The sequence below is a fragment of the Pieris napi genome, chromosome 20, assembly GCF_905475465.1.
Source record: "Pieris napi chromosome 20, ilPieNapi1.2, whole genome shotgun sequence".
NCBI lineage: Eukaryota > Metazoa > Arthropoda > Insecta > Lepidoptera > Pieridae > Pieris > Pieris napi.
This window is the reverse complement of record NC_062253.1, coordinates 6,398,219-6,411,323: the sequence shown is the minus strand read 5'-3', so window position 1 is coordinate 6,411,323 and position 13,105 is coordinate 6,398,219. Positions and strand designations below refer to the sequence as shown.

The 13,105-nt window shown below is 37.6% G+C and overlaps 1 protein-coding gene across 50 annotated transcripts in view; it reads left to right on the top strand.

The window, feature by feature from the left end:
- LOC125059791 (Down syndrome cell adhesion molecule-like protein Dscam2) overlaps positions 1 to 13,105 on the top strand; it is a 73,745-nt gene that overhangs the window by 32,243 nt on the left and 28,397 nt on the right. For 13 of the 50 annotated variants that reach the window (XM_047664401.1, XM_047664375.1, XM_047664409.1 and 10 more), the window contains exons 10-15: positions 239 to 342; positions 1,053 to 1,309; positions 2,002 to 2,159; positions 2,756 to 2,910; positions 5,314 to 5,601; positions 12,692 to 12,811. In XM_047664401.1, coding sequence (XP_047520357.1) covers positions 239 to 342; positions 1,053 to 1,309; positions 2,002 to 2,159; positions 2,756 to 2,910; positions 5,314 to 5,601; positions 12,692 to 12,811 — 1,082 coding nt within the window. Of the gene's footprint in view, positions 1 to 238; positions 343 to 1,052; positions 1,310 to 2,001; positions 2,160 to 2,755; positions 2,911 to 3,807; positions 4,102 to 4,878; positions 5,167 to 5,313; positions 5,602 to 7,306; positions 7,592 to 7,670; positions 7,959 to 10,040; positions 10,329 to 10,387; positions 10,676 to 10,783; positions 11,078 to 12,691; positions 12,812 to 13,105 lie in introns of all 50 variants that reach the window. The other 37 variants (XM_047664359.1, XM_047664360.1, XM_047664392.1 and 34 more) reach the window with 7 other exon arrangements.

The window sequence follows — 13,105 nt, the reverse complement described above, 5'->3', positions numbered from 1 at the left end:
GTTTTGAAGTATTAAGTTTGTATTAAATACAATTCTGACTACATTAAGAACCCGGGATCTAATATAATGTTTTTAGAACTTGCTTAATAAAACAAATATTCATGTAAGTCATAAAAGTAACTTCATATTCACATTAAATTAAACTATTGCTACACAAAATAATAACACACTATTCTATGCCCTAATGAAATGTTACTTAGAGTTGTACCTCTAAAGTTTTATACATAAATAATTCCAGAATCGAATCAGTAAAGAAAGAAGATAAGGGAATGTACCAGTGCTTCATCAGAAATGACCAAGAAAGTGCCGGAGCTAGCGCCGAATTGAAATTAGGAGGACGATGTACGTATTCAATTGTTTATTAAGATTGGTTAATGGTTGATAGGTAATTGATTTAAATTGAAATGTAATAATGTCAGAGCAATAACTGTCAGCTGCCACTGTCATTATATGTCACAGAGCTTACAATAACAACTATTAAATAGTAATAGAAATTCCATAGTGGTAATTATTATCGACGATTGAAGAGTCGTTCAAAATTTGTGTTATCACTTGCAGCTGTACACCATTGTTCCGACATATATAATATATCTGAAAGTGACTTAGTTTTAGTACATATATTTTCCATTATTTATTAAAGTTATTGATGTTTATTCGCTTAAAGTAAAAGAGGTAATACTATTCTTAAAGGATATGTAAGTCCCTAATTGAACATCCACTTAAAATTATCAATATTATTAATTATTATAATTAAAACTACTGCCAAATTTAATAAGATATTATCACTTTCATCAAATTTGGAAACGTCAGCTCAGCTTTTATTTCACGTTCGGCCTTCCCTCAACACCCTCAACATTGTAAAATACACCCTTAACATTTGCTATGAAAATTCAATTACGAGAAGCAATCTTGTTAATGTAAGGACTGGCTCACGAATAACTGATCTATGTCCTTTAAAGAAAGCAAAAGTGTCCACCGTATAAATGTATCCAGCAAAATACCGAAGGACCAAAATAGTATTTTTACTATAATCGACTTCCAAACCTTTTCAGTTGAACCACCACAGATTAGACACAGCTTCTCAGAACAAACTCTACGCTCCGGTCCATCTCTAAGGTTAAAATGTGTCGCATCTGGCAACCCTACACCTGACATCGCATGGCAACTAGATGGAGACAAACTGAACAGCGGCGAAAGACTGCAAATCGGGCAATTTGTTACTGCCGATGGAAATGTTGAATCCCACTTAAATATCTCATCTGTGCACACTAATGATGGAGGACTGTACTCTTGTATCGCGTCAAGCAAGGTTAGTATTTCGTTCTAAGTCTTTATCAAAGCATATCAATAATGAGTTTGTAATATTAAAAACATATGATATGATATTATCAAAATTGTGAATGGATAGGTACCCACAATAGACATGATATTTATTCTAAAATATGTGTAGAAGAAAACAATAGCGACCAAACTAATTATGAGACAAAATAACTTATATTGTATTGAGTAACTTTTAATTTTTTTTTTATAATTTTATTTATTGCCAAAAACAGGTTACATAACAAACACATATCCCAGGCTCCTGATGTAGTGAGAACTGTATTTATTGAGCCTGTGACTTCTCTAAAAAAAAACAGTGGCGCTACAACCTTTTTCGCTCTGGGCCTCAGATTCTTGTATTTGTTTCATGAAGTGGGTGATCCTCCTGACAACCGCCATCTACTATTTGGGTCTAAGGCAAGCCGGTTCCCTCATGTTTTCCTTGTCTAAGTGCGCACTTAGACTGAAATTTCATTGGGGCACAGCCGGGAATCGAATCTACGACTACTCAGAGATGAGAGTCGTACTCCGAAGCCAAGACTACTCTCATCGAGAAGAATGACAATAATTTTATTTGTTTTTAAGTGTATAGTGATTTTAGCAAGCTCATACTTGTCTAAGCTAATCAGAATAATAACAGATGGCGCTATTACCAACTTCATACTTTACTGTGTATTCCAGGTTGGGAGCGCATCCCATTCATCGCGCGTAAACGTTTACGGACTGCCTTACGTACGGCCAATGAAGAAACGCCCAGTTGTCGCCGGAGACACGCTCATCGCTCACTGCCCAGTTGCTGGATATCCTATTGACTCTATTGTATGGGAACGTGATGGACGGTAAGTAAATAATCCTGCAAATCTGAATTCAGACCTCAAAGGTCTTGACTTAGGGTCCTTGATGAAAAAAGCGTAAGTACCCATTTTAAAAAGCCGGCAACGCACTCGGGAGCCCTCTGGCATTGAGTGTCTATGGGCGGTGGTATCACTTCACATTAGGTGAACCTCTTGCCCGTTTGCCCCCTGTTCTATAATAAAAAAACTGTCAAATTTGGTTACCCCTTAGCACGTGTTTAAAAAAAATACTGAAATATTTCGGCCCTAAAAAGCTGCCTTGACCTACACCAATACGATGTAATATATAAAATTAAAAATTCAAAAATCATTTAATCATATAGGTAACACATTGTATACTTATGACTTGTCAGTAAAGAAATACATATTAATGCTTCTAATTTTACATTTAGTGCCAGTTCTCAAATCAAGGGCGTAGAACGGAAGAGAAGTTTTTTTTAATATACAATATAGTATCTGGCAGCATGTTCCTAAATCGACAAAAATTCTACTGGATTCTCAAATTGAAATTTAAAAGTCAATCTTTTTATAATCTACTTTATGAAATTTTCCTTTAATGACATTACCTCATACAATTCCAGTGTTCTACCAATCAACCGCAAACAGAAGGTGTTCCCTAACGGCACGTTGGTTATTGAAAACGTGGAACGAATGAGCGACCAGGCCACTTACACATGCGTCGCTAAGAACTCTCAAGGATACAGCGCAAGGGGACAACTCGAATTACAAGTCATGGGTACGTATTTATAATTAAGAAAAAAGTTTGCGTTCAATTAAAAAAAATATTTTAAACTCAAACTATATCGGAGTAAACTAATTATGATTTCTGGATACTTGATTTTGGTATGGAAGGATTTTGTTGAGACTGGACATCATATGATATATGTAAAAAATATAGTATGATAAAAAAAATCACTTTTTAATGTTATTGAAACAAGTCAGTTTGTTCCATAATATAATACTTATAACAGATTTAAACTGAACTTATGGTCTAAGAATCATTCAGAGTCGAGACTTAGTGTGGTGTTTATCAAAAAAGTATTAAATTTGACATAAATCTGAGGGTTAGAACCTAAGAGAACGCAAACTTTTTACTATTCAAGCATTCAATGACGGCAAATTTATTGAAATTTATCTACAGATTCTTTAAATATGTGAGATATTGTACAAAAACCTAATACATTTGGCGTTTTAATTCACAAATGTACAATTATAAATTCCGAAGAATTAGTCGCTTACTACTCTTTGGGTATGTCAAAACTACACTATACTAGGTTCGATTCCTACAAAAAAACTGTATTACAAAATTTTAATTATTTTAATAATGGTAAGCGACGGAGCTGAGTACGCAAAAAATATTATAATCTTATAGAAATGTACACTATTAATTGATTTATACTCAGCAATTCTTCGAAGAAGTAATATCATGCACAACAAAAAGTTTTTATCAGAAATGCGAATAAGTAACTTAGAAAAATGAATGTTTCATGATATTCCTTTCGTACAGTTGTTTAACCAGTTTCTTTCAGAGTTTACGTTCGGGTAATTAAATTTAGGTACTAGGATTAAAATTTATACCCGCCAAAGCTACAACTTGCGCTAAATTGCGTCCACACTTCAATCTTCTATACAGTTCCCCCACAAATCTTGCCTTTCGAATTTGGCGACGAACCGGCTAACGCTGGAGACATGGCGTCGATTTCCTGCGCAGTTAGCAAGGGTGACCAGCCGCTCAATATCTCCTGGATTTTTAATGGACAAATCATATTCCGACACAATGATTTGGGAATAGTTCTAACCAACATTAACAAAAAGACATCGATCTTAAACATTGATTCCGTTAATGGAAGCCACAGAGGCACATACTATTGCGTGGCAACGAACCCAGCTGGCTCCGTTAATCACAGCGCCATACTCGAAGTTAATGGTACACTTAGTGTAACTTTTTTGATTTAGACATTCCCTATCCAAACCCCAGCTTTTTGTTGATTGAATATTCTTTATCTCAGTCCCGCCTCAAATTACACCTTTCGAATTCGGAGAGGAGGTACTAAATGAAGGTGAAACGGCCTCCGTGTCGTGTGTGATGAGCAAGGGAGATCTGCCCGTGACATTTAAATGGCGTTTCAACGGGGAGATTATAAATTCCCACAACAATCTCGGCATCATTCTCACTACAATCAGCAAGAAAACATCCATTCTAAACATCGAAGCCGTAACCGCCGTCCATCGCGGCTCGTACACTTGTGAAATCCGAAACGAGGCAGGACAAACAAACCATACCACTGTCCTTAGTGTTAATGGTTCGCTTATTTCATTATTTTATTTACTAGTGCTTTTTCTCACTGTACAGTACCTCCCCAAATCTTGCCCTTTGAGTTCGGCGATGAACCCGCAAACGCAGGCGACACGGCATCGGTTCAGTGCGTGATGAATAAGGGCGATCTGCCCGCGAACTTCTCCTGGAGTTTGAATGGGAAACTGATATCTCGCGCGAATAGTCTGGGAATCGCAATAGGAAGCATGAGTCGAAAAATGTCTATCCTCAACATTGACTCAGTGAATGGAACGCACCGTGGCGTGTACGCTTGTCACGTAGAGAATCTAGCCGGACACGTCAATCATAGCGCGACGCTAGAAGTCAACGGTCTATATTTCATTCTTGATATTAGTAACACATAGTAAAGTAGTTCTCCCTTAACAGTTTTACCTCAAATCCATCCCTTCACGTTCGGTGACGAGCCTGCTAATGCGGGTGACACAGTCGGCATCCAATGTATGGTCACGAAAGGCGATAGGCCAATTAATATCACTTGGCTCTTAAACGGGAAGCCGATGAATGATATCCCAGGAGTAACAATCACTAAAATTGGCCACAAATCTAGTAGTTTATCAATAGACGCAGTTTCCTTCATACATACAGGAGTGTACACTTGTTTTGCCTCAAATCAAGCTGGCCACGCTAATATTTCTACAGACTTGGTAGTTAACGGTAAATTTTAAAACATCGTACATTTTTGCTTTGATATCGCAAGTTCGTTTGCATTTGTCCATTTCCCTAACCTCTCATAATGTTAAATCTGACGCAATGTAGCTTAGTTTATATTCCAAGATATCCCTTTATTTATCGCTATCACAGTTGCACCACAGGTTACACCATTCGATTTCGGCGAGGAAATCCTAAACGCTGGCGATACGGTATCCCTTACGTGTACTGTAGGAAAGGGTGACTTGCCATTAAAAATTCACTGGCAGCTTAACGACGAAATACTAAACTCGGGGAATGGTATTTTCATCAATAGAAATGGAAAGAGAATATCGGTCCTTAGCATTGAGAATGTTCAGCATGAACATATTGGAAACTATACGTGTATAGCTGAAAATGAAGCCGGTTCCAGTAGTCACAGTGCACTTCTCAACGTTAACGGTATCTTCAAATGAAAAACACTTCTATCAGCAGTCGCTTTTACACGCACTAATTGTTTGTGTTTACTTTTTATATATTTATTCATTACCCCATAAATATCACTTACACCTTTTACAACCCATAAATTCTCCAAAAGCTTTAACAAACGTTTAATTTTACTTTGTGAAAAAACAGTTACGCCACAAGTAATGCCTTTCGATTTCGGATCCGATCCTGCTAACGATCAAGAAATGGTCGTTGTCATATGTACCGTAACCAAGGGTGATCTTCCACTTGTCATTCAATGGTATTTTAATGGAAAACCTCTCAAGTCTGAAACAAATGGCGTATTACTAACGAACTCCAGGCGTACAAGTCAGCTTGCAATTGAATCTGTATCTCATCACAATCAAGGAAATTACACGTGTTTTGTCAAAAACCAAGCAGGAAGCGTAAATCATACAGCTGAACTTTATGTCAACGGTACTTAAGTCGATCCTAGTTTTATTGCTTAGTTAATTTTGTTCTTTCCATTTCCTTTCACAGTCCCGCCACAGATAATTCCTTTCGAATTCGGTGAAGACACAGTGAATGCCCAGGAAATGGTGTTAGTCACGTGTACGGTTAGCAAAGGCGATTTACCTTTATTGATAGAATGGTATTTCAATGGAAATAAAGTTAAATCGGGTGACATCGGAGTTACTTTATTGAATACGAAACGAACAAGCCAACTCAGTATTGAATCTGTAACTCACCAAAACCAAGGCAATTATACGTGCGTAGTCAGAAATCAAGCTGGTGCTTTGAACCACACTTCTCAACTGTTTGTCAATGGTATCAATTCTTGAATATTGAATTTATTATTATACGTAGTTGTCTTCCTCAAGCCTATTCCTTCCTATCCTGTATACGTAACTTTGGCGGGCTATAAAACGCGACAATGTGATTGTTACTAAACAAAAGAACGTTTATTCCAGTGGCACCTATCATAACGCCTTTTGATTTCGATGAATCAGTATTTTCCGGTGAAGGAGTACAAGTTACTTGTCACGTACCAAAAGGAGATACGCCTTTAAATTTCAAGTGGAGTTTTAGCGAGGGAGATGTGAGTTCTCTATCAGGGATAAACATAATAAATGCCGGGGACAGGGGTTCAGTTCTCATTGTAGGTGCAGTTACAGCTAAACATTCTGGCAATTACACATGCACAGCCTCTAATACAGTTGCCAAGGCTAGCCATCACGCAACGCTCAATGTCAAGGGTATACGGTCATTGTAAACATTGTCCGCTTTTCAGTTTTGTTATTCCACTATTCCAAAATTATTGTTGTAAACGTAGCGTATTCCACTAGTATATTTATTTAACTTCACAGTGGCACCGATCATATCTCCTTTCGAATTTGATGAAGCTGTATTTTATGGTGAAAGTATTCAAGTCATGTGTCAAACTACAAAGGGTGATACTCCCATAATTTTTACCTGGTCATTCGGATCTCGGCCCCTGCAGAAAACTGACGCCGTCATAATCACAAAAGTAGGCGCCAGAAGTTCTATTTTAGCTATCCCTTCGGTCACGGAAAAACATAGCGGAAATTATACTTGCACTGCTTCCAATATTGTTGCAAACACAAACTACACTGCTGCACTACACGTTCAGGGTACAATACAAACATTTTACTAGTTTCTATGTTCTTTGTTTTTATTTGTTTTATATTTTATTTGCCAGTTCCTCCACATATCGTTCCGTTCGAGGCTGAGGAGCCAGTATTTGCCGGGGAGTCTGTACAGTTAAATTGTCACGTTTCTAAAGGCGATACACCTCTTACTATTACATGGAGTTTTCACGGAAAAGAACTATCTTCTCACGAAGGAATAACAACCACGAAGATCGGCCAAAGAACGTCGTTACTAACGATATCTAGTGCTATGGCTGGTCACAGTGGCGAATATTCGTGTCACGCCGCGAACCACGCTGGCCTTGCTCTACACTCAACTTCCGTCAATGTTCATGGTATCTCCCGAACCCCTTCACAAATATACGCACGCTGCACGCTTGCCACAACATTAATTTCGGCTTTCTAAATTAACAGTATTACCATACATCGTGCCCTTTGAAGCGGATGAATCTGTATTCGCCGGTGAATCGGTTCAACTCAACTGTCACGTTTCAAAGGGCGACTTACCCCTTGACATCAAATGGCATTTTCATGGATATGAAAATTCATCTTCACATTTTGGGATTATGACGACTAAAATGACTTCGCGAACTTCTTTTCTTTCTATTGCTACGGCTAGCGCAAGCCACAGTGGCAATTATACCTGCGTAGCTACCAATAGCGCTGGCTCCACTAACTACTCCACTGTCCTTAATGTTCATGGTCAGTTTCATTTTACATCATTATTGTCAAACTTTGTTTTCAATAGCTTTTCGATGCTAAAATATATGCGCACGGAAAAAGCACGAATTCCGTTTGCAAATCTTTTAGCAGCGTGAGCTTGTTACGTTTTATTTTAAATCATTTGCCATCTTTATTTTTCTGGCTCATTGTTTTTTGTGCAGTTACACCAAACATTTTACCATTTGACGTCGATCAAGCCTTGTTTTCTGGGGAGTCCGTTCAGATGATGTGTCATATATCAAAAGGAGACACGCCTCTCGAAATTCGGTGGCAATTCAATGGAAGAGAACTGTCTCAAGATCTAGGAACTTTTTCTAAAGTGGGAGACCGATCATCTGTCCTAGTACTACCATCAGTTATGGGATCCCACAGTGGGAACTATAGCTGTATAGCCAAAAACCGTGCTGGAACTACTTCGTATACTACCGTCCTTAAAGTTATTGGTACTTACTATATCAGTGCGGAACGCTTTTGGCATAAAAATATTTTTTAGTTTTAATTTATATCCGTATCCTCAACATCTATTAACTTTATTCACATTATCTTTATTAAAGTGGTTCCGTATATCATTCCCTTCGAAGTCGAAGAATCAATATTCGCTGGAGAGTCGGTACACATAACTTGTCATGTATCAAAAGGCGATCGTCCACTTCAAATATCGTGGAGCTTTCAAGGGACTGAAATTCCCTACCATAATAATATGGGTATAACGACAACTAAACTAGGAGAAAAGGCATCCGTTCTAAGCATTCCTACAGCAATGGGACAACATAGTGGCAACTATACTTGTACGGCAAGCAATCGGGCCGGCCGCGCACATCATTCCGCCGTCGTCAACATTCATGGTACACCATGTCGTCTTAGCTCTTATTAGAATATCCTGAATTAGATGAAACCGACTGGAAGTCGTGTTAACATTGCAAATGCACGTTAGATATTTTTAGTTTTCATTTGTTTTCTTTTCATTAGTTCCACCCCATATAATGCCATTCGAGGTCGAAGAATCAGTTTATTTTGGCGAATCAGTCCAGATGACATGCCATGCTAGTAAAGGAGATCGACCAATGTCTATTTCATGGACTTTTGAGGGCCAAGATCTCTCAACACACTCAGGGATTAAAACTATGAAGATGGCAGAACAGACTTCCTTCTTGTCGATTGCTTCTGTCACCGGGGCCCATACGGGCAATTATACTTGTATCGCTAAAAATAGAGCTGGTGAAGATAGATACTCCACGTCTCTTCACGTTAAGGGTATTTTTAGTTGATATAACAGCATGAACTTTGATATTAAAATAACATTGTATGTTTTTCTTTGCTCAGTCGTCCCTCACATCAAACCATTCGAGCTGGACGAAGCCGTATTTGCAGGAGAATCTGTTCACCTAGATTGTCACGTTCCCAAAGGCGATATTCCTCTTAGTATAACATGGACATTCCAACGCCAATACATTACTCGTAGATTGGGTGTCAAAACGACAAAATTGAGTGAACGCGTGTCAGTATTAGACATTCCCACCGTGACTGATATTAATAGTGGAAACTACACGTGCACGGCAAGCAATAAAGCAGGAGTTGTTAATCACACAGCCGTTCTCAACGTTATCGGTATTCAAATTGAATCAATCATAATATTTGCTTGCTTTTCGTTTAGTTCCTCCCGTGGTCCAACCATTTTCATTTGGAGAGGTCGCTCTCAACTCCGGTCAAGTGGTAACAGCAGCTTGTTCGGTTATTGAAGGAGATCACCCACTACATTTGCGTTGGCTTTTTGATAATGAACCAATCAAACCTAGATCAGGTGTTACGGTTTTTAATATTGGAGAAAGAAGCGCAATTTTAAGTATCGGTGCAGTAGCCCATAGTCATGCAGGCAATTACACGTGCGTCGCTGAAAATGAAGCTGGATTTGATTCGCACTCTTCAACTTTAATTATTAACGGTGCATAATATTTCGCGATCATATAATTTAGGTTTTAGCCTAGTTGTTATGTTGTATATTTATTATTATTCATATTCAGTTAATGTTTCATTGTTGATAGTATTCAATTATATTTTCAGTACCTCCTAACATAATACCATTCTCTTTCGGCGACAAACCCGCAAACGTGGGTGAATATTTGCAAGCAGCGTGTACTGTTAATTTTGGAGATTTTCCATTAACAATAACGTGGACATTTAATGGACAATTAGTATCGCAAAGAAACAATAATTACTTACTGTCGAATTCTAAACGTAGTAGCTTACTAATAATCGAATCGGTTGACGCAAAACATGCTGGTTCTTATACATGCGTTGGAGAAAATCGTGCGGGACGAACGACACATTCTACTGATTTAGTCGTTTACGGTTAGTCGATAGCTGAATCGTAGAATACTAGTTTATATCAACTTAGATATTTGTTTCAGTTCCTCCAAAGATAGCACCTTTTTCTTTTGGGCCAGAACCGGCTTTCCTGGGAGATTATTTTGCATTGCAATGCATAATCACCCACGGTGATCAACCCGTAAAAATAGAATGGGCTCTTAATAATCAGTCGGCTAGAATAATTCCTGGTGTTCGAATTAGCAACAATGACCGAAGAAGTAGTGTACTTACTATAGAATCTATAGCTGCATCACACGCGGGGTTATATAATTGTACGGCCACCAACGCCGGTGGTGTCGTTTCACACACAACAGAACTTGTTGTAAGGGGTGCGAATATTTAATTATTTAATGAGGTTACGCTTTGTTCTCCCTATCGTGTACTTTCATAATACTTTTCTGAATGTTTCGCTTCATTGTAAATTTTTGCTATCCCAGTACCGCCGTTGATAGTGCCGTTTACGTTCGGAGATATCCCGTCGAATCCTGGTGACGCTGTGGTCGTCAATTGTGTCGCGACGAAAGGAGATATGCCTCTCGAAATATCATGGACGTTTAGCAGCGAAACAATAGATTCCAATATGCACCGAGACATCACGACGACGCCGTTGGGTCCCCGTGCTTCTGTACTCACTATAAATTCTGTGAGCGCAAATCATCAGGGGAACTACACTTGTATCGTTCAAAATGCCGCTGGACGTGTTGAGCACGCGGCAACCCTCGTCGTTAATGGCACGTTTATAAATCTTGATTATGATACAATTATCAAAATATATTAATCCAGGAGGAATATAAAAGAACTAACATCACCAATTGAGCACCAAAATACCCGACCTATATACACATCTTTACATACATTCTGAAATTGCTAACATTGCTTGCCTAAGATAAATAATCCACTATTCTGTGGTTGGTTCCAGTTCTACCCCGCATTGTTCCGTTTTCGTTTGAATCTCCACTATACGCGGGCAAAGCGACTCAATTGACCTGCCTAATTACGGAAGGCGATCTTCCCCTAGACATTCAGTGGTACTTTGAAGGGCGGCCTTTAAAAGAAATAGCCGAAGTTTCAGCAACTAAAATAGCAAAAAGGGCATCGCTACTTCTAATCGACCCAGCAGAGTGGTCAAATAGTGGCACTTATACATGTGTTGTCCGCAATCCTGCGGGCTCTTCGAACTATTCTGCCTCGTTAGAAGTACATGGTACATATACATCAACCCCTCAATATGTGTAATCTGATATATCTCCAAGCACGGCCAAAGCTTTGCGTAGTTTACATACTGATGTGTGCTTTTAAACAAGTTAATGAAAAATTATGTTCGACTCATTAAACATATAAGGCTAGTGCATTTCAATGCAAATCTGAATAATTGCGATAGAGTTAATACAGATTAGTTAGGATGAAATGAATAGAACTGTTCCTAGGAACCGACTGCGGCTATCATCGACGATATCACCTCTCTTCCTCTTCCTGCATTTTTACTAATCCTTCCATTTCCTCAGTCCTGTCTTAGACTTTAGTTTTATTTGCATTATAATTTTGCTTCATGTCTTGCTTTACTAACATTTGTTGAAATAATTCTACTGATTATTTACATAAATCCGTTTTATTTCAACAAAAAATGCGCTGGTGCTTGTTTTATTATTTTTGTTTTGTTCAGTAGTTAGTTGGGCTTCAGGTTATTTTTGCATAACAGTAAGTTTATAAGTTAAAAGCTTCTATGGCAAGCTTTCGAATCATCTCACGCGCTAATCAATGTTTTGTTATAATCATAAGAAAAATATAATGAAATATCCATTTAAATACATATAGAGGCTTTTAATTTAAATAATTACGTGATAAAGCTGGAAAATGAAATATTTTATAAATTAGACGAATTCATTAATAAAGATAATAATTACGTACATTTTCCAGTCAATCACATAATACATAATACTTTGCAGGAACAATATTTAAAAATCTTTCAAAATTTCATAATTAGTTAAGCTTATCCTACGTGCCGAGCTAAATTTATTATAGTCCATTCAGTGTATTAAAATTTGTATCCAAATTTAATAGAAATACTGTTCCTGTGTAGTACTGAATATTAAAAATTTTATTTGATTCAATAAACAAAGCTATAGTGGCGCAGCAATAACTTCTGAACCATTTCAAAGAGTTATAGATATTTTATAAAATTAGTAGCATGAGTTACGAACTCGAACTACATAATTAAGGTGATCAGCCACTTATGTGAAAGAATTGAAATTACTCAAATGCCACAGTTTTGAATTTAGAAAATTTGAATGTTTACAGTATGTGTATCGCATACAAATAGCTACAATAAATCGTTAATATTTTAGTTCCTCCTCGTTGGATTTTGGAACCCACTGACAAAGCTTTTGCTCAAGGTTCAGATGCTAAAGTTGAATGTAAAGCCGATGGCTTCCCTAAGCCCCAAGTCACATGGAAGAGGGCTGAAGGTAAATTATCAATATTTCATTTTGGGATATCATGTGAAAGTATCTTTACTAAAAATAATTGCTTCTTGTTATTGCATATGAGGCTGGGTATCTTTTCCCCCAGTCTCCGGTCAGTCATGTCTTTACTTAATATCAAATTATGTATATAGAGAATTTTTGTGTATTCGTAAATGTAATAACGGTTATTTCTTTTGGTATATCCACACAAGAATCATATATCGGTTTTATTACTATTATTCTGGAAGACTGAACTGGTTCTTTACTTGTAGCAATCAAGCTAAACATCAGGATAAT